The 22378-nt window shown below is 40.7% G+C and overlaps 1 protein-coding gene across 5 annotated transcripts; it reads right to left on the bottom strand.

Moving 5' to 3' along the window:
• Window positions 1–1492: 1492 nt before the first annotated feature.
• Window positions 1493–22207, bottom strand: wipi1 (WD repeat domain, phosphoinositide interacting 1). Of its 5 annotated transcripts, XM_042505534.1 has the most exons (14): window positions 21837–22207; window positions 16025–16107; window positions 12984–13153; window positions 11694–11790; window positions 11166–11263; window positions 10080–10172; window positions 9748–9818; window positions 9421–9528; window positions 8081–8245; window positions 7698–7805; window positions 6087–6217; window positions 3898–3998; window positions 1840–1919; window positions 1541–1623 (listed from the first exon to the last, which is right to left on the bottom strand). In XM_042505534.1, exons 1-13 carry the CDS (start codon window positions 21932–21934, stop codon window positions 1884–1886), a joined length of 1359 nt encoding a protein of 452 aa, XP_042361468.1. In that variant the 5' UTR covers window positions 21935–22207; the 3' UTR covers window positions 1541–1623; window positions 1840–1883. The 5 variants fall into 5 exon arrangements, with proteins under 5 accessions (XP_042361466.1, XP_042361467.1, XP_042361469.1 ...); XM_042505532.1 differs by lacking the exon at window positions 1840–1919 and having other exon boundaries at window positions 1493–1623; XM_042505533.1 differs by lacking the exon at window positions 1840–1919 and having other exon boundaries at window positions 1493–1623; window positions 12984–13150.
• Between the last annotated feature and the right edge of the window lie 171 nt (window positions 22208–22378).

Here is a 22378-nt window from a genome sequence, read left to right as displayed (position 1 = left end):
TGAACGGCAGAGCTGCTGCTCTACTGCTGCCTCCATCAGCTGCTGTGGAAGCTAAAGAGGAGACAATATTCAAATACAATTCACACTAAAAATGATACTAATTATTCTTAGGTGGCTAAATTATGTTTTGCTGCGTCCACAGGAGGACACCACGAAGCTTCTGTGCCTGTGTTGTGGAACTGTACTGGGTTGTGACTTTTTTAAAATTTAAAATAAATATGAAATACTACCTTTTCAAGTTGTAGGTCCATCACCTTCACCAATTTAAAAAAAAATGTCCCTCCTCAGTGGTTATATTTTTTTAAAATGCCTGACCCGTTTTGCAGCACCCCATGTCCCCTCACAAGTGATGAACAGTCCCTATTCATAAACACAGAGGGAGACTGGAGCAGCGACTAGGAGCACATGCAGATCACCTAGTCCAGTCAAAGTCTGACTGCGGTGTTTACATGACAGAATAGCTCAACTTCCAACCGTATTATCTGGGTGTCTTAGTCTGATTTTGAGAAGCTCAATTTAGTCCGATTACAGTCAGAATAATATATTTACATATTTTTCAAGAGTCCACCTTTAGTCAAACTAACACAATAATTTGACTTTTTTAACATCCTATGATGTAATTAATCACAAACTAGTTCTGATAGCTTGACACATGTACTGTAAGCACCACCTGTGAATAGTGGCTGTAAATGTTATGAAATGTTTGACCTGTGACTGACCTTGCTCATCACCATAAATGGCGACGCACATCAGTTATCCAGATCTGACCAATAAGATTCTAAATCATGCGAAGAATGAAATACATACATTAAAATAAAACAAGACAAATGATGTGCTTTGCATAGGTTCATTCTTGCTCCACTCTATTTATTTCTTTCTTTTTTTCACTTGTTTTGGTCTTGTGCAATTAGCAAAATACTTTGCTCTTTTATAAATCATAATAGGCACAACAGAAATACAGTACATACACACCTTCTGAAATGTATCCAGGAGAGGCATACACACAAACATCTAATACATGTCAATGCAGTTAAATATAATATAAAATAAACATGGCAACAGTTCTTTATCATGGACGTGAACTTAGTTATTATTAATGAGAAAATAAAAATGTTGCTACAATAATGCAACCTACTAAAATATTTGTCAAGTAAAAAAAGCTATTAAATTGTGGTTATGTTTCTACTCCAGCATGCACCTCATACTTTCATATAACACTCCTAAAAGACAAACTCCCTGATTTCTTTTTAAGAAGTCAACAGCATCTACAAGTTGAGACATTTCCTCTGACTTCACAGTTGTTTAAAAACTCAGCAGTCAGCTGGGAGGAAGTTGAGGTGATATAGTTGCTGCGACAAAATCAGAAGTGTATCTTTTGACTTCAGACACAGGGTCTTTCTTTAATTACTACATGACATCTTGGTCAGTGTTTTGTTTCCCACGCCATCTTCAATGTTAATATTATTTTGTCTCTAATGGAAAAAATAACTTGGCACCCTGAAAGACTTTCTTTTTTTTGCTGTTCCTCCACTCGCCAGCGCCTGTCTGTCTGTCCAACTGTCCTTCTACTGTTCACGAGCGCCTGGCCTGGTCACCTCCAGTCCCGTCTCGGCACCAATTAATCTACCAAAACACATGAACAGACCCGTTAGTCTAGTCTACAGGATTTGTCAAATGCAGCTCAAGTCCCACTTTCTGGGTTGAAGGGAAATTCCGGTACAACACATACAAAAAAATCAACAGGACATTGTTTTGTAACGTGTTAACTTCTGCTGACATAAAGTCATTCTATATATGAAATGATAAATAATAGATGTTTGTTCTTAATAGGAAGCTTGCCTTTTGTCATTCAGGGCACTTTAACACAGATGTTCCCTTTGGCTTTATGAAAAGACCGTACTGCTTGGGCTATTTTTCATCTGTGAAAGAACAACACAAAGGCAGAGGAGTTTTCAGTTCTTTCAAAGGCCTAGTTCACACTGACATGGGTATCTTTGTATACTTCGTTCTCCCAGGAAAAAAAAGTCTTGTCCAAACAAGCACTGCCATAAAACTGAACTTGTTAAGCCCAAGTGTGCATTTTTGTAAAATTTGGAGAAATTCCCTCAAGGTGTTCTTGAGAGACTCATATAAGGTCAAAGTGACCTGTTGGAGCTGTTCTTGAAATACTGTGCTCCCAAGAATGAGAAAGATGAGGCCAGAGTGACCTTAACTTTTCACCTATGACCACCAAATCTAATCAGTTTGTCATTCAGTCCAAGTGGACGTTTGTGCCATATTTGAAGAAATTCCTTCAGGGCATTGCTGAGATATGGCCTTCATGAGAATGGGATGTACGGATAGACGCATGTGTGGACAATCCAAAACCGTAAAGCCTCCAGCCTCAATAGCCAGCACGACAGCACGTTACAAAGTAACAGAACATTAATGTGTAAAGATGCAAAAAGTCTTTTTAGCATGTCAGCAGTATTTTGTAAATATTTGGCATTGCACAAAACGTTGCTTCATTGTGATGCCTGACAAAGGAGATAACGACGCACACTCTGACTTTACAAGTCATAAACTCTGTTTTCCTGTTTATACATCAACACTGAAAACAGAGTTTCAAACATCCTCAGGCTGAACGGAGTTGTGCAAAACATCCATTTTCAATTACCTAAAATTCAGTTTGCATGTGGAAAAAAGGCCAAAATGCAAAGAAAAAGCTATGTTTTTAAATATACCTGTGTACGTGTGGACCAGGCCACAGGCTGCATCAGTGATGGATACTTATTCTTGATTTGCAGTCAGAGGATATATTATCATGAACGCAAGACACACTTGTCTCTTCCTCTCAAATGAATCCCCATATGGGATTGACTGTTTCGTCAGTTCATCAGAACTTTCACTGCCTATTTTGTAATGTTCAGAGGTGCACAAGTATAGAATGATAAGTTTGTGCATCATTCCTATTTGCTCACATGCTGTTTGCCATATATTCATGTATTTATCCATAAAGTGGGCCTGAGAGAAAAAGTACTGCTACAACCCAACAAGCATTTATTCTCCCTCTCTCTGTTTCACCTTGTGCTGCTGCGTGTCTTTGTGTTAATCAGATAGCTTCTGTTTAGACTTGTGTGCAGTTACAGAAATGTTTCAGGTCTGACCTGGTCCAGATTGTCATTGTGACTTTGATTGAAAACTGAACTGGGTTCTTAGTCACACATGAGAAAAACATGTGAAATTGTCTTCAGATTAAGATAAAGAGGAACATGTTTGAGAGGGGCTTTAGTGACTCATAATGAGAAAACAGATAATGCTGAAAATAGAATGTGGACAAGAAAAAGTCAGTGATTATTCTGAGGACAGTAGAACAGCTTGTTTTTCATTTTGAACATTTTTTACCTTTTGAAGTGGTGAATTTCACAAGTGCTGTTACTACTGCTAATACCCTCATATATTTTCCACCTGAATAAATCAATGACAAAAGACTAAATATTCAAAAACCTTTCAGTATAATGCAATACTAATCAAGCTCTATAAAACAGTTTCAATAAAAACTGAACATTATAGCCTTCATAAAGGTGAGATGTATTGCAGGACTGTTGGACTGGACTGCATTAGTTTACCTCAGTGTACGCTAATAACCTGGAGTTTACAAGTTATTGCAAATGTGCATTATGTTAAGATAGCTTTGTTTCTGACTTTGCTCTCACTTGCAGGAGCATCTTGCTGGTATTTGATAGTCAAACCAATGTTGATATTGGGGAAACTGACATAGTCATCTTTTTTGAACTGTGCCAGAGGGTCATTTAGCTTAAAATCTTGCTTGTCTGTGAATGCTTTGGCAAGCCTATAAAGTACACCTGCTGTAGGAGAGGTAGCTATAGCTGACAGTTAGCACTTCTGGATGCTCACAGGAGGAAACTCGTTCTCATCATCCAGACACACTGGTCCAGCAGCAAACTCATGTTCTGGAATAACTTCGCCTTTCTTTGCACCGCCATCTTCAGAGTAGCCTGGGTAGAAACAGATGACAGAGGAAGACATATCATTAGAGCAGCCTGATCTTTGCTTGACACAGACTGACAGAGAGTTCTTCATGTAACTTAGACTCAGATCTGCTCAGTTTCACCAACATTATGGTCTTAGTATCCAAGTATGCAACAAGCAGAAGTGATAGCAAGTCATTGTTTCCCTGTCACAAGTATCACAGGTAAGTCAGTAAGTCAAGACACACAGGTCTCGAGTCAAAACACCAAGACAAGTCCCAAGTCAAAACAGGCAAGTCCAAAATCGAGTCTAAAGTCCTAAACTTTGAATTGTAATCTGTAAACAAGACAAAATGTGCACTTCCCCAAATGTAATGCCGCATTGAAATAACTGAATTTACAAAAATCCTGAAAGCTTTTAAAAGTTTGTAAATTTTTTAAAATTTATAAACAAATGAGCACATTTTTTTTAAATTTGTTCAATTTTAAATTCATATTTTTTTTGTTAAAACAACAAAGTTACTTAACTGTTAAGGTAATGTTTGCCAAGAAGTAGCTCACTAACTATAGCCCATTTTCCACTGCACAGAAAGCTTATTAACACCCACCAACATCTGGCTTTCTTATGTAACAGGAAACGTAACAATCAGCATTCACACCCGTGTCCATTGACTCAGTCACCTGGGTGAACACACTAATATTAGCCCCTTAACCGGTGAGGTGCAATGAAGCACCCCCACTAAATACATCCATCTCTGCCCAAGCAGCACTCAAACATCGATCCAAATTAGTCTGCACCAATTTTAAATGAGAGACTAAATTAGTAAGAGACAGAGAAGTAACCACTGTAAAGTTTTCACAGGCCTCCATCCATGCAGCTGTCTACTGCTTTACAGCTGCTTGGCTGCCTGTCCACCTGCTTGTCTGCTGCAGAGCCGTGTACACGGCAACTGGCAATGAGAGTCTAAAGCCTATTTTTAGTAGTTAGTTTACTCGTGTTTAAAAAAACGACATACACACTTATTTTAGTGAAAAGGGGTGTGTGTTGATATCAGGCTTGACTTACCACTCTTTGTGCAACTTCAAATGTCAAATGACTTAGAGTGGTTGTGTCACGTTTAATTTATGTTTCTTCTATGTCATTTTTTAAAAAAATCTGGTGCTCAGTGATGTAACATTAGCTCTTTGTGGTTCTCTCTTACAGTTTCACTGGATGCTGTCAGATTGGTTCAAACCAAGTTGATCTGGGGAATTAAGTGTTGAATTGGGGAAAATGTTTAGGGAAAAAAAGAAAAAAGCTAGGGGAAAACTTTATTTATAATCATCATAACTACATAGTTAAAATTATGTTACAGAATTATTTTATATTTTAAGTCTTGTTTGCCGTGCTTTTTTATTTTACAAATTCGCTGGTACATTTCCTGTATTTTTTTAGTAATTTCTTGCTGGCATTGCTCAGTGCCTTCTCCCCATGTATTTGAAAGAAATCAAACCAGTTTGCTCAGCTTTCACAGTTGACATAAAATAATGAGCAAATCTGAAAGGGGCCCAAGGACAGTCAGTCAGTCAGTCATTTTCTGTAACCGTTTGTCCTCGTAAGGGTCGTGGTTGCTGGAGCCAATCCCAGCTGTCATTGGGCAGAAGGCGGGGTACACCTTGGACAGGTCACCAGACTATCGCAGGACCGACACATATAGACAGACAACCATACACGCTCACAGTCACAGCTAAGGGCAATTTAGAGTCACCAATCAACCTGAGCTGCATGTCTTTAGACTGTGGGAGGAAGCCGGAGACCCCGGAGAGAGCCCAAGCAGACACGGGGAGAACATGCAAACTCCGCACAGAACCAGGGTTTCTCTTCCTGTGAGGCAACAGTGCTAACCACGGCGCCACCGTGCCGCCCCTGGGCCCAAGGACAGTCAGTCATAAATAGTCATAAAAGTGTGAATAAAAATCCAATACTAAAGGGTTCTTGGCTAAACACTTTTGCTCAGATGAGGAAGTGATTTCAGCAATTTCTTAAGAAAACCCACAACCTAAATGTGCTGAACTGAGAGTGAAGCCAAACCCTTCCTGTTACACACACACACAGAAATGGTAGCGACCACTAACCAGTGAGGGTCGCAGTGACAGGACCAGAGGCTGGTAAGGCAGCAGTCGCAGCGTATGATGGACAGGCCTGTGCTGGCCCTGTGACCTCTGACTCTGTTCCTTCTCCTTGGTCATCAACAATACCAAAAAGCCTGAGAGAGGAAGAGAAAGAAGGAAGCAAGAACATAGAAGTCAAAGCAGTACAGCAACTTTACTTCTGACTGTTTTCCTCTCAGACTTATTAGCACTGTGAACAACGACGCAAAGTTTTGTTTTTGAAAACCTTCCCATATCCTCTTATTACATCACAGTATGCAGTTGCCACCAACAAGTGCTTGATAAAGAGATAAAACACCAGGGGCAAGTTCCTAATCTAGCCTGACAATCTAGCAAGGAGTCCCAGTTAAGGAGTGGTTTAGGAAAGGTCTTAGAGCAACTCTAAGCCAGGGAGGGATAGAAAGTTTAACCTGCTGCCAGATATGATACATGCTTTTAACAGATGTGATTGGTTGTCACAGACACGCCCTTTGTGAGCCTGCACAGTATTGTATTCCATTGCAGTTTTGCAAAATATGGCTTTTCTGAACTGCCCGAAATGCCGCCTCATGTGAGCCTAAAAAATGTTTTGCAATAAATGGGAGTTTTTTCAAATTTGATATGTTTCCATTAGGTGTATTTTATATTCACAATTTCAATTTGCACAGTTTGAGGGTTAATGGAAACCCACCTCCAGTGAGATACTCATCCCAAATTTCTGACACTTTCAGAATTTTATCCCAGGCTGTCTTTGATCACACAACCGTGACAATCCTTGCGCCTCTCTCACTGTGCGATGTAGGACCACTGTTCTAGAGCCACGTCCAAAGATATTACTACGTTTCTCTCACAATGGTCATCTTTAATCTGAGACAGTCCAAAATCACACAGTGTATAGCAGGCTTTAGTCAAATTATGAAACGACTTACAAATAATTTTTGTTCAACTGAAATTTATTTTAAAAAACCTGTAAATGGCTCAAGCTGTTTGCTCTGATATAAGACCGAAGACTTTCTCAAAATGAAATGCAAAAACCTTAGCATACAATTTTATGGCACTGATACAGCTCATGCCTTGTAAAGTTAACTTTTATAGTGCATATACAGCTTTTGGTAAAATTATGAAAATTGATTTCTTAACATCTGTTAAAATAAGGATAAGATATTTTTTTTTCCAAAAACAAAAGTATTCATTGTATATTTTTCTTCTTCTTTTCTTTATATTTTATATTTATTTTTTGATTGATTTTTAAAATTATTTTTATAATAAGTTAAAGTAGTAGCATGTATTTATTTACTTACTGATTTATTTTTATTGTTTAATTCTTTATGATTTAAAAACATATTATGGTGATTCTGTGTCTCAAAAATGTTGGCTCCCCCTCTTGGGATGCACTTTATGTGTTTTCTCGCGTTGACTTACACTTAATCCCACCTGTGGGCTTTCTATGTGATATTGGCAAATGTACACAATGAAGAAACACGTTTGGCCCGAAACATCCATGGCAATAAAAAACTTAGAAATGGAGTGCTGTCTTGATCTTGACTGCATTTCTTTCCATCTGTCCCAGCCCTGTGCAGTCAGCTGTAGCCTCACCTGTGTTTGTGGGCCAACATGCATTCGCCTCCATCCAGTGGATCCACGTTGTAAATGAACAGCTGGCCGTCAGCTGTGGCCACCAGGAGCCGCGGAAGCTTCTGGATCCTGAAATATCAGATTGAGTATCTGCTTCAGTTGCTTTGTAAAAATTAGAGGCATCCACTTTCATCCAACACAACAATGAGAGGAACAGCTGACTCATTTAGACTCTGTCATCTGTCAAAAAACAGTTTGCAGTCAACCCTATTTAGTCACAGCTGGATGAAGAATGAAGACAACTTCTTCTGTTAGGGATACACTAACAAGAACACACACACTGATTGATCAAGTGTAAAGGACAGGAACATCCCCTAATTCCTAAAGAACACAGAGAAGCTCACGTAGCGAGGGTGCAGACGTTCATCTGGCCCGATGTCACAAGGTGAACGGTGGCAAAGGCTCGGTCCTGTCTCATCATCCCGGATACCTGAGCAGGGAGGTAGCTGCTGGCTGCTGAGAACACCTTCCCCACGTAGGCTGTCCAGGTGCTAGCCTCGTCCCCTCCACTACAAACACAAGAGCAGGTTCCTCCTACAACTTGAGTCGTACTTTGAGGAATACAAGCTGGAATAAATCCTAGGTTTTCTTAAATATAGCACCTAATGGGGCACAGGTCTACAGGTTATTGCTACATCAGTGTTCTTGTGCTGCGTTGAGGTGTGTTTCGCAAGTTTTAAAACCCCTGAAACCTGAGAAAATTTCTTTCATAGGGAAAAAACACAATTGGCAAAAGTCCTACAAATTGCGAAAAATTTGTAAGATGACCAAAAAAACCCCTGAAAATTGGCGAGGGGAATAAGTAAGTATTATTTAAAGAAAAGGGGAAAACAAAGAAAAAGAGTCAGTAAACCAGATTACCTTCAAGATCCTGCTCCTCACCTTCAAAGCCCTTCACCTTCTGCCCCCCCCTTTTGTCTCACTGACCTCCTCTTACCCTTACCAACCCTCACGGTCCCTCTGCCTCCACAAATCTCCTCTCCATCTGTAAATCCATCCTTTGCACTTTTGGGGACAGAGCCTTTTCCAGGGCTGCTCCCAGGCTCTGGAACTCCCTCCCCCAAGAGATCCGTGACTCTGAGTCCCTTGCCGTCTTTCAGTCCCGCCTCAAAACCCATCTCTTCTCCTCTGCCTATTCCTAGTACCCCCCCCCCCCCCCCCCCCCCCCCCCTCCCTCGCCCTCTTTTTTTTTTTTTTTTTTTTTTAAAGCGGCCTTGAGTTCAAGAAAGGCGCTGTATAAATCCAATGTATTATCAAACTATAAACTATATTTATGATTATAATTTTATTAATTAATTAATATTAGAATGTGTAAAATTATGTTACAGGAAAAATCTATCTATCTATCATGTATATATGTATATATATATAACGTCATTTTGTGGTTTGTTTTTCACTTTATTCATAAATTTATTATTATTATTTATCATTATTATTATTATTAGTAGTAGTAGTAGTAGTAGTAGTACTTTTAGGTTATATTTTTTGCAATTTTCTGAAAAGGTTCTTACTTATTTTGGCGCCATTAAGTTGCCCTTCTTGGGTTTCAAAGTGTTTTACTAACTTGCTCTGTTTACAGTACGTGCATATGTGTGTGTGTGTGTGTGTGTGTGTGTGTGTGTGTGTGTGTGTGTGTGTGTGCGTGTGCGTGTATGCGTGCGTGCGTGTGTGCTTGTGTGTTTACCTTGGTCCCAGTTGTTCTAGTTTAAAGATATGCACGGTCTCTGTGTTGCTGGATGCACAGAGGAACTGGCCATCAGGGCTGAAGGATAAAGAGCTTATGTTGACGTACCTGCAGACAGACATGAACACAAGTGCAGAAACTTCAATCATTGTGAATCATTCATTTAGACCACTTTAGGCTATTAACTAAAGCTTCGAACATCATCAGTCTTTTCAGCGAACACAGATCATGTTCCATTTAATAACTGTCAATCAGTCACCAGCATACAATGAAGACATAAGTGCATGCCAGCAGGGCAGATCTTATATGATGTGTTTGAACTTTGACCTCTTCATGCCACGGCGGAACTCAAACAGACGCAGGCCTTCAGGAACAGAGAACACTCGGATGACGGTGCCCTGTAAGGACAGACAGCCAGTGAGGTGTCATCTTTACTTTGGTTTCCATGTGAAACTTCAGGTGATGGGTCATTTGAGGCCAGTGGGGAAAAACTTCAGAAATCAATATAATTTTGAATGGATGCAACAAAAAACTGTTTATTTCAGTGGCTAGATGAAAACGCTTTAATTTTTAGAAAATTGGTGTTTCAAAACAGTTAGCCAAGTGTTCAGAGTTTAAGAAAATTGAGATATGGAGGCACAAAGCCCATGGCTTTATACCCTCTCTGAGGCGCTGGCAAGTTTGGTGGCCGAGGCGTTGAAGGTGAGAGCTGCCAGAGGACTGTCATGAGCCGGTATCATGGTCACTGTGTTCTGAAACCACAGAGAGGGTGACACAGGAGACAGACAGAAAGAGAGTTATTCCACACTGACATAATGCCCAAGTCACTGAGACCAGATAAAGATCTATCTAGCTGCAGGACATTTGTTTCCATGAATGTTTATCCCAACACTAAAACAAACTGTTGCTGATGAAGACAGAATGTAATATGGAATATACATATAATATGGAATTTTGTCAAATAAATAATAGCAAAGATTTGACCTGCTAGTCCAATATTGCTTGAAGGAACAGGCTGGCATCATTTGGTATTATAGTATAATAATACATAATTTATATGTAGTTTAAATTCACACACAAACACTCTCTCTCACACACACACACACGCATGTACACACACATGCACGCTCATATCACCAGATCAGAGACATGATGTGTTGCATAGAGACCCCAAATTTGAAAGTGTCTTCTCAGCTCACTGATACTGTATACTGTATATTTTAGGACACCCTGTAAACTCAGCTACAGTTCTCAGACATGAAACAAAATGGAACCATTCCCAAGACAAACAGGCTTCAGGTCAAAATGAAAATATTTTGAAGTCTAGGCTGTCATGCAAACGCCAGGGAAGTTGCACCCAGAGAGAAAAGTCAGACAAACAAGTATCAGAGCGGAGAGAGGAGGACTGTTCCAACAATCACCAGCTCTGGTTTGGTCAAAATAAATCCTTAATTTCAGGGTTCCCACACATTTTCATGGGCAAAATGAAGGACACAATCACATTTTTTTCTTTGCCAAATTTGCCTGATGTTTTTAATCATGTCTAATTCAAAGCGTAAGCTGGCATACATGAAGACAGAGACAGAACATGGAGAAAAGAAATGAAGAAAAACTGATGGTACTGATGATACACTTGATAAATCAATGCATATTTCAGCTACGTTATATTGACACATTGACTCTCTTGTTTTAATCAAGGACTGTAGCATATTATTTGAGGTATTCTTTGATGCCATGTTTCTTACCAAATTGTTGGCATCGTACACTATGATCTCTCCTATGGTGGCACTGCCGGGATATGCCAGGTAGGAGTTGGAATGGTTGATAGAAAGAGCACAGAGACCTACAGACAAGAGACAGGAAAACGAATAAATGACAACATCTATTGAATAATACATGAAAAATGTGGGTCTTGTCGATTGTGGACTCAGCCTTTAGTTTCTTAAGGAGCGGACGACATTGACTGTTGAATCAATCACAACATTAAAAACAAGCAAAGGATGAATAAACTGTCTGTGACATAGGAGTGAACACAGATATGATGTATAGACAGAGGCTCAGGGGTATATATTTGTATGATTATGGTAGATGATATGACCAAGTACCACTGAAGTACCATTCAAGTGTTTCACACTTCACTATTGACACTAAGACAAAGTTTTAATAAACTGAAATTCTCTTTTGAAAGTTTCTTCAGTAGCAAACCTAACCAAACTATCACTGAGCCACAGAGCGTGGGTTTGTGTGTGTTGACTACTTTCTTGCAGTCTTACCTGAGGGGTTGGACGGAGTGTTGAGCAAAGTCTTGAGCAGCTTCATATCTTTGATATTGTGGATATAAACAGACTCTTCAAGGCATACCACAAGTCTCTGCAAGAAACAGCAAACCCCAGGTCATTACGCTGTAATGTAATGCAGTCAGCGCGGGCATCAGTGAATCCCATTAATAAAGTAAATGAAATCTGCCTCTGCCATCATCTCATCAATACACCACATTCACCATCTTAGTTTAGCGTGTCAGCATATTGATACTCACTAAACACAGGGTACAGCTGATGGGAGTGCCGTTAGTTTTGCAGGTTTCTGGCCATAGACCAAAGTATTGAACAGATCAGCATGTTGACCTGATGATGTCCTCATCCTAAGGTGATCCTACATTTACAATATTTTATTGCAATCCATCCAGTGTCTTGAGTTATTTCAGTTGGGACTAACACAATCTACCAGCATTGCCAAGGCACTCCAGTGGCTAATATATCCATTTAGTTGCACTAAGCAACCATTTTTGGGGAGAGTGAGTCTAAATTTGGGTGAAGGTGGATCACTATCAGCGGCTCTATATGTGCCATCTGGTGGGATTCCATCCCCTCACAATCCAACAAGGAGCTTCCCATGATGGGGTGTTTCTCATTGCTTTGTTTATTTTTCCACATCACTGCTATCTTGTTGTATAGCTCTGGGAAAACAGACAACACTTACTTCTCTGTCTTTTTCACTGTCAGAAATTTTACATTCTCCCTTTGGACGAAAGATCCTGGGTACTGAGCCTGGTAGCTGTGCATTTGTATATGTCCTGCATACTAAGATCCAAAGGAAATGACACAGAAGATTGGGAATACTGCCATTTTCCCTGCTAGTGTAGGGGCAAAAAGTAGTGCAATTTTAAATTTTCTGAAGGTATTACTACCTGTGCTGTATTGCTGACAGTTGTGAGGTTTGCCAATAGTAAAAAGGTAAATTCAAGTTATGGGGACATATATCTAAATTGCTCTGCAGTTCCTTTGCAGAGAAGGTGTTGCAAGTAATCTTAGAGGACAGTGGTTTGCAGAGAAGTTCATAGAGTGAGGTATGATTTTTTGGAGTTGCACTTCTATGAGTACTGTAGCTCACCTCCCATCCAGAATGCAAATAGTGGTGAGCAGGTTTTGAAGATAGGTGAGCAAAAAAGGATAGGAAGGTACACAATGTTTTTGACCTCACTGTGGCTTTCTGTGATAAGTGTGATGAATTCTATGGAAACACTGTGATATGTGAGGGCTGTGGGTGTGAAATGGATAGCCCACCTGTCTGTTGAGCTTGACAGCCAGAATGTTGTTGGGGTAGCTGTAGTTACAGATCTCTGTCCCCTTCTTGAAGTGGTAGATGTTCATGCGCTGCGGCATGGTGGTGCTTACAACCACTACCAGACTGCTGGAGAACAGACGCTCCACGATGTAGACATCTGGAGTCTCTGCTGGGGAGAACAGGGAGAGGACAGGCAGACAGTGATGACAACACTGCTTTCATGTTAACCACCAACCAATCAACCAACCAACCAACAAATCAACCAGCCCAGCAATCAATCAAACTGTCCCGTAAAATAATTCAAGTTACAATTTAAGTTAAATGTAACCTTGTAAGTTCCTTTACTTTGTGCATTTGAAGAGTGTAATAATAAGTATAAGTGTAGGATTACACATCTGCAGGGCCTTGCAGTCCTGTTTAGTGACTTTTGGTACCAGGCAGTGATGGTCCCCATAAGATACTCTTGTTGGTGCAGGAGTAGAAATTACTTAGTATCTGAGAGGTCCCATTATTTTTTATTTTTATTATACAAGACTCTGAGACAGTCTCAACCTTGCTGTTTTGACCACTGAGTCAATATACAGCAAGGTACTTACTGTCCACCCTCTCCACCAAGGACCTGTCGATGTTAAGGAGGGTGAAGTTCCTTTGTGATTTCTTTCCAAGTCCACTACCATCTCCTTAGTTTATTTCAGGAGTAGGGAGTTGTCCTGACAGCAGCAGGTCAGGTCCTCTACTTCTTTCAGGGAGGCCTTTTCCTTGTTCTCTGCGATCGGGCAGCAAACTTGATGATGATGTTGGAGTCTGAAGTGGCTTCACAGTGTGTGTGTACAGAGAGTACAGCAGGGGACTCAGAACACAACTCTGGGGTGATCTGGCGTTCAGGATGAGGGTGGAAGAGGTGTGTCTGCACACTCTTACCACCAGGGGACTGCCTGTCAGGAAATCAAGGATCCACATGCACATTGAGATGCACTGTGTTTAATCGCAGCTCCTTGAGCTTTGTGACCAGCCTTGTGAGAACTACAGTATTAAACTGTAGTCTGTAGTCTATGAACAATCTCATAGCTCCCTTCTCTTCCAGGTGAAATAGGGTGGTGTGGAGGGTGTAAGCTATGGTATTTTCTGTGGATCAGTTGGGACAGTAGGTAAATTGTAGTGGGTCCAGTGTGCTGGTTAGTGAGGAGCAGATGTAATCCTTAACCAGTCATTCCAAGAACCTAATCACTGCAGAGGTGACTTCCACTGGGCGGTAGTCCTTCAGGCAGGTTGGTTTTGTTTCCTTGGGGACAGGACTAATGGTGGACTTCTTAAAGTATGTGGGTATGACAGACTGAGCTACTTGAATATGGTTGTGAGCACTGCTGCTAGTTAAGTGGCATTTCCATCAAAAGCTTTTGGTCTAGTACCTTTGGAACAAAAGTAACACTTACGAAAAAGAACCTAGACCCTAGATCTGTTTGGTGTTTCCAATGTAGACAGTACTCTTACATGTTCAAAAGGTACTAAAGGTATCATGCACAACTTTTATCAACAGAAAAAAAACTGCCCGCTGATACCATCTGGTCCTGATACTTTCTTGGTCTTCACTTGCTTGAAAGCCCTCCTGATTTGTTTCATTATCCTCTTTAAGAATAAACCATGCCCTGACACAAAGCCCCTTAAGGCAAATTTGAGATTTGTGATATTGGACCATAGAAATAAAATTGACTTGACACAAATGCTCAACAACCTCAAGCTCCTAAATATAATCTTCCCAGCATATAAGGTTGACATAAACCAGAATATGTCATAAAGCAGACAGACTGACATTGGACTGACATTGGACACTACAGCCCAAACACACCCAGTTAAGGGAAACTCTCCTCTTCACAGCCATGTTAGGCTGCTGCCAAACCCATGAGCACTGTGTAATTACAGCAAGCTCAGTCTTGTCTGAGCGTCCAGCCAGTAAAACCCAAAAAATAACCCAGTGAGCCCTATGATTTTGAGAGGCAGAATTCTCAGTGATCTCCTCTCTGACATAATCACTGCCTTTGTTGACATATACAGAGAATTCCCTTCCTCATACAGTTATTCGTGCTGTAGTACTGTGGGTAAACATGCATACATAATAATTACATGAGCTCATACTCCTCTCAACTGGTGACTGTTGCTGTGATTACATCCAAATGTAAATGTTAAGCACATTTGCAAAGCTGAAAATAAACTGCTAATTAGAATTTCAGCTCACTGGACTGTAAGAATATGCTCAAGACGTGTTAGAAACTGATAAGAGTATTTCAAGAACTTAAGTCGTCGTTTTGTAACTCTGGAGCATCACTGCGTCTTACCACTGCCTTCCTCCTTAAATAAGGTCTTTATTATGTTCATGTATGTACAACCATACTTCAGGCATGGCTCTATTGATAGTAGTGTATGCTGTGTGCTCTGTGACTCTGGTCCAGACTGAATTATCTCAACAACTACAGAATAGACCGTGGACCCACTGTGAAGTCAAATATCTGTGACAAACAGCAGGCCATCCAGTACTTCAATTCTTCCTATGTATGTAGCTCATTAAGAAATAGTCCCCAGTACAAACTGTTAATGGAGAACTGGACCTCATCTGTTATAAATATCGACAGATGGGGAAACAGGATTTTTTTTAAAATACCCTCACAATTTCTAAATACCTTGGTATACATAATACTGTCCAAGCCTAGTAAGCATTATTACAGAGAACATTTATATTCTTTGTGTTACAAGGTTGCAGTCGAGAGGGAATAAACTGCTGAGTGGTGAACTTGTGGCAAGAGAGATTAACAAGAATGTGTGTTTAATGGACACAGATTAGGAGCTCAATAAGAGTGTAAACAATAAATAGGTTATGCAAGATGGATAAATGTGACCAGCATTTGGCAGTCTTTCACTAAGTCTGTGTTCGAGAGAAATCAAAAGCATGTGTTGAGAACTTTACACTGAAATGTAATTTGCAGCTAAATGTGGATGGATGTTCACTGCACACTGCTGCAGAGTGCAGTCAGAGCTCCATACTCACCACTCTCATTGATGCAGTCCAGTTTTTCCACCATAGTCAGAGAAAACAGCTTGTAGCCAGTCTTTGTTCCCACAGCCAGTGACCTGCAAAACACACACACACACACACACACACACACACACAAACATGCACATCAGGGGTACTCAGCTTGCTTTGCTGAGGGGCCACTTTTGCAAAATGCCAGGGGCCAGTGGCAGCAGCCCCATACATGTTTCTAGGATTTTAGAACATTTTTTGGATTTCAGGACATTTCTGGGATTTTAGGGTGTTTCTAGGTATTGTGGATGTTTCGATAATATCAGGATGTTTCTAGGATTTCAGGATGTTTCAAGGATTCAGGACATTGCCAGAATTTTAGGACATTAGGGGCTTGGCTAGGAACTCTATCAGGGGTGGGGGCTCCGCCACACCTGTTTTCTTATCAACAAGCTCTATTTTGATGCTGTTTTATGCACTCTGGCAACATGTATACAAACTTTCCAGTGGGAATCACTCTATTTTCATTATGAATTAAAACATGGTTGGGGGACCACCCCCACCCTAACAGGGGTCAGATTTGGCCCACTGGCCTTAAATTTAGTATCAGTGAAATACATACTAGATGTCCACCATTGGTACAACTGTAATACATCTATAAAGCCCTGATTTCTCTCACTCTCACTACCATTTAGAGACATTTTTTTAGGGAGAGAATGGATCGTTGCCTAATTCTGTTGCACTCAACCAGGAAATACACTTGACATGAAGAGATTTAGGATGAATTCACTTTCTCATCGTCATTACTGGTGTTTAGTATAGAGAGCCCTCTAGTGGTGAAAGTTGTCATGTATAAGAACAGAGCTCTCCTGGGAACAAGGCAAACAGTTAATCCTGCAACCAAACAACCCTCAAAACTCATGACAGTGGTTCAGTCCACTACCTATTTTTTCGCTAGCATTCAACTTCATCAAACAGCTCTGGACTCTGCTCTGCTGTCATAGATGCATTAGCTCAGTTGTTATAAAGTTAATTAAGTATGACGTTTCAGTCACACATGACTCATGTAATTTGCTGAGACAGTCAGAAAGTGAAGCTTAGGTTTAAGGGGCACTCCACATTATTTTACACATGGAGTTCAGTTTACTCACCTCAGCATGTGACAACTGTTGTATAACGTCTTCTGTGGCTCCAGAAGAGTTCAAGTCTGAGAAAATAATCCTAACGACATCATCAGCTTTATCTTGGTTTGGACTTAAGACCTCAAATTTTACACAGACAGCCTGCATAACAATGCTCTTGTCAGGTTTTACAGAAATGGACAATTAGGAGGCAGGAAGAGTTTAAAGTGAAATTATTCAAATTATTTGAAGTCGGTTGTATGAGGTAGGTATCTAAATGGACTCCACTTGTATAGCACTTTTCGAGTCTCTTGACCACTCAAAGCACATTCACACTACATGTCACATTCTCGTACATATACATCTCATTGTTGGCCAATGCTACTGTACAAGGTGCCACCTGTTACAAAGTAACCATTCACACACACTCACACTCCAATGGCATAGCATCGGGAACAATTTGGCGTTCACTATCTTGCCCAAGGATACTTCGCCATGTTGCCTGGAGGAGCTGGGGATTAAAGGACGACCCCCTCTACCTCTGAGCCACAGCCAGCCCCATAGTGAGTCTATCACTTATGTAGGGCTGCACCTAACAATTATTTTTTATTGATTAATCAAAAAAATAATAGATAGATTAATCAATAAAAATATCAATTATTTTTTAAATTTATATAATTTATTTCTTTATTACTCGCTTAATGTAACAACAAATTTACCGAAAATAACCTTTTAAAACGTATCATATATATTTCAATATTTTATTCAATCATCTTCAATCATGACAGAGTAGGCTATACACAGCAGGGCATTATTCCCCAACAACAATAGCCCAGTCTTAACTGGTATTCTGTGTTTTACAGTCTGATATAAAGTCTCTCCAAAATAAAATGAATGCAGGCTTGTTCCACTCAACTAAAAGGAATGCAGTGCAATCTACATTTAGCAATCCATCAGCAAAATAAATAAAACAATGTAAAATTAAAGTCACTTTTAGGAGGAGTAACAAAACAGTTACTCTTTGTTACAGTAACAAACCTCAAATCTAGCAGTCCAACAAAATATCTTACAGTAAAATCAGTGCAATTTGAATAACACTGTAACTTTTCTCTAACAGAAATAGTTATAACTAGTACATTCTTTCTGCATTACTTCTTACTGTCTATTCCTGCTGACAAACACATGCGTCATGTGTAAAAAATGCAACTGATACGCGCCTGACAATCGCTGCTCGGGCAGGCACTGTGCACGCTCTCATTTGATATCATGAGCGCAGAAATAAAAAACGACACATTCGGCGATGCTCACGCTGTCAGGATGTGCACTGTGTGAAACGGTGCAACAAGAGCCCTTATTTTTCTCGTGCACTTGGTGCGACACGTCCATGCACGTTATGTGAATCAACGTATTCACATAATCGACATTACCGATTACGTCGACACGTCGCCATAGCCCTACACTTATGACTCTTTTCCACTGCACAAAAAGAAGCTAACACAAGCTAACATCTGGCTTTTTAATGTAATGGGAAAAGTTACAATAGAAGTTCTCTACCCGGTCAAATGACTGCAGTAGACACGAGTTTTTACTGCCTTCGGCTCCAATAGGCATTGGTGGAAACACAACACCTGGGTGATCATGCTAATTTTAGTCTCTTAACCTGCAAAATGCAATGATGCACTGCCCCTTAATACCATCCATCTCAACCAAAGCAGCACTAAGACATCACTCCAAATTAGTCTGCCCCGAGTTTAAAGTGATACTGAATTTGTAAGACAAACACGTACACAGCACCTTGTACATAGCTCTGCTCTGCTGGCAATGGGGAAGCAGTTTATAGCCTATTTTAGGAGTTTTACTCGTTTTAAAAAACACACACTATAATTTTGGTGAAAAAAAAAGAGTATTACAGTAGATGTCTGTAGAGCATGCATCCATGTGCAAACCAACCAGACTCCATTGACAAAAACAGGTATTTTAGCTCACTGAACATGGTGCTGCTAGTCTACCACTGTCTCCATCAGTTCATTACTTTGTGTTATCGTGTGACTTTGGTGAATTAAAATGTTAACCTGTTGTCACAGTCCACAGGACAACACATTATAACTTCATTTGATGTCCCGTCAAACAAGATAACACACCTTTTGTCATTTCCTGTCTGCTACCTGCTTGTATTTAGCCTTATATAGTTAATGATGATTTTACACTGAAGTCCAGACAGGCAGTTTAATCCATCAGGTCAAGCAGTTCATTTTGCACCAGTCATTTTCTTAATGGCTACCTGTGCCTTCATTCCCCACCATGAGATGTGTACATTCCTGTCCTGCCCCATCCTGTTTCTGAGCAGGACGAAACCTGCACAGCTTTACAGAACATACAGCACATTTTTATTGCACGTGCACAACAATCTGATTGTGACATATGCATATCTTCCTCCAATCTTCTCCTGAGTTTGTAAAGTAAAGAGATAATTGATATTTGGGACAGGAATGAGTAATTATGTGCTTGTGACAAAACGTAAAAATGGAATCTGTGTTCTTCTGCTGTCTGAAAACTGTTTGTGCCACATGGACTGGAGATGAAATTTCAGGTGAGTGCAAGTTCATACATCTCCATGCAGACAGTAGACACTGGAATGCACACAGCCCTTTGTTTCACGACATCCTACTCTTAGCTTTGGATTACTCAGCACTTTAACAACATGAACAGAGGCAGGCCTGTGTGGACATCCTGTTTAGTCTTAGGGAGTGTTTGGCACATTTTATGTGTTTTTCATTCTTCATGTTTTGATAGTTTTGGTTGTGTTCATGTATATGGCCTACAATTTGGCAAGATTGTGCATTGTTGTTTGATCTTGGAATCTCAAGCACAGCTCCTACAATGAGTTTAAAATACACTGTGGAAACGAGATTGTTACATTCAAACTGTTAAGTGCAAAACTGCATCATTTCAAACTGCAATTTGTGATCCCACAGCCATCAAAGCATAAAAACATACATTGTATTATTTCTGTCTGTGTCATTCTCGGCTTTTGCCTTGGATTTTGTCATTTTGACTATTTTCCACCTGATGATGTCATTTTTATAATATGTGGCTTATGGAGAAAATACATGCTATTTCTGTTAGGTGCACTGTCGTAATCAATGTTGCTGCAAATCACTGACATATCCTAGGCTGTGATCCTCAAAGAAATCTACTTAGTATGTAGTATATTTGATATCGATGATTAGGACTGATGCTATTGAAAAATAAACTCAATGAGAGTAGAAAATCATATTCATGTATAGTATTTTTTGGCTTTATTTTGAAAAGTGCATTTTATGTGCAGAGCGATACGAGTGTGTGTGTAATGTTAAAGCGGGCCCTAAGGGTCAATGTCCCATGAGTGGAGCTTACGCAGCATAAAGCAACTGTCTGCAATGGTATATTTGTACAATTGTTTAAGTAGGGGATTGTGACTTGTAGTTTGAATCCTCAACAACCTTATGTAGAAGCCTATTTTTAGCACCATATTTCTAGCAGTGTTTGAAAAACCCACACAGGTGCTTATTTTGGTGGAACAAAGGTATATCAGTTAGCTGATATCAGACAGAATTGTTAAACTCTGTTTTTATCTTCAGAATCAATCAACCCCAATCCAGATTCATGGGCGGAGTCAAAGGCAAGTATAATCAGACTGTTCTCACGCCGAAGTCATCAAATAGCGCCTCTCTGTCAGTGGTTTCGGCGTACAAGCATGACACCATAAACCACCTTCCATGTCCTACCAGAACACGGCTGGGCAGTGTCAGATGAGAACACACTCGGACAGAACTGGTGGCATTGTTACTATAGGCAACGCTGGCGGACGACCTGATGGCACTGAGTGCATCAACATGCAATGGGCGGAGAATGTAGCTAAACTGAACCAGTCATATGTGCATGAACCACTAAAAGGACAGTATCAGGTAATAAGGCTGTAGGTAACCAAATTATATAAGTAGTGCAAGTCTGCTTAAAGGGCGGGCAGTTATGGAGGCGGATGGATCCAACAAACAACTGACTTTCGCACAGGAGCGTGCAGTTTGCTGTGGATGTGTGTGGATTTTTTTCTCCACTTCACCATGTGCGTCTCAACCATCTATAACATTTTTTTGCCTAATCCCAACCATCGTGAAAGTCTGCATTGTTGTGTAAACATAGGGACCGTGCTGCTTCATCCCACCATGTACATTTATTGACATAATGGTAACGGCATCCCGGAGCGTAAACAGCTGACACACAAGAATGTGTTGGTTTGACATAGCTCATGCTCCCAAAATAATGGATCCTGCATTTCCCATAATGCAACTCCATTTCTCTAATCACCCAGCCACTCCTTGGTTTTCAGGCTGTTGTTTGTAGTCTCCAGGCCCAAGCCAAAATAAACCTGATGACATCACTATGATGAGGATTATTTCAAACTTTGGAAAGCTTCTCCAGAGCCACAGAAGACATCATACTGGTGTGTTTTACAGGTTGAATGATACTCCCTATGGTTAGTAAACTGGTTTAGATATGTAAAATTGGTGTATTAGCCCTTTAATATTCTACTGTACCGGGAGGAGCCTGCTGTAAACACACCGCTCTGTTTGCAGTGACAACATGCATATTTGGAAGGCAGAGCCTGATTCACATTCCAGGGGAAATTCAGCAGGATGAATGTTTAGTTCATCATTTTGTGGCCGCTTGCTTACGTGGAGTCCTGGTTGAAAGAGGCGCAGCCAAACCGGGACCCCGGTCCCTCCGGTCCGTCCGGCCCGCCAGGCCCACCGGCTCCCTCTCCGCTCTCCATCCCGATCCACAGCGCCCTCCTTCCCTCCCTCCGCCCTGGATTGGAGGCCCGGGATCGGCTGCACCTCTTGGCTCGATGTCGGCGGCAGACGGCTCCAATGTGAAGAAGTGAGTCCTGGCCGATGAGTGTGAGCGCTCCGGGCACAGCTGCCGGCCTCCTCCGCAGGAAATCAACCGAATCTGGGTTCGGCTGCGGATATTTCCTGGGCTCGGTTCTCCTGACTCTGGAGGAAAAAATGGGAAAACAGAAACAAAACAGGAACAGCTGACAGCACTACGTCATATCTCCGCCTCCTCCGATTGGCTGGTAGTGAAACCATGTTGTCGCCAGCTTCTTCTTTTTGATTGGTCAGGCATGCGGCGGCGTGTTTTTATTGGCTGTTATCGTGGAGAGGGCTTTGTTTGTGTCCGTCCATTCATGTGAGCTCCATCCACAACTCTCTCC

This window comes from Plectropomus leopardus, chromosome 17, assembly GCF_008729295.1.
Source record: "Plectropomus leopardus isolate mb chromosome 17, YSFRI_Pleo_2.0, whole genome shotgun sequence".
Classification (NCBI taxonomy): domain Eukaryota; kingdom Metazoa; phylum Chordata; class Actinopteri; order Perciformes; family Serranidae; genus Plectropomus; species Plectropomus leopardus.
This window is presented reverse-complemented; position numbering and strand designations above follow the sequence as displayed.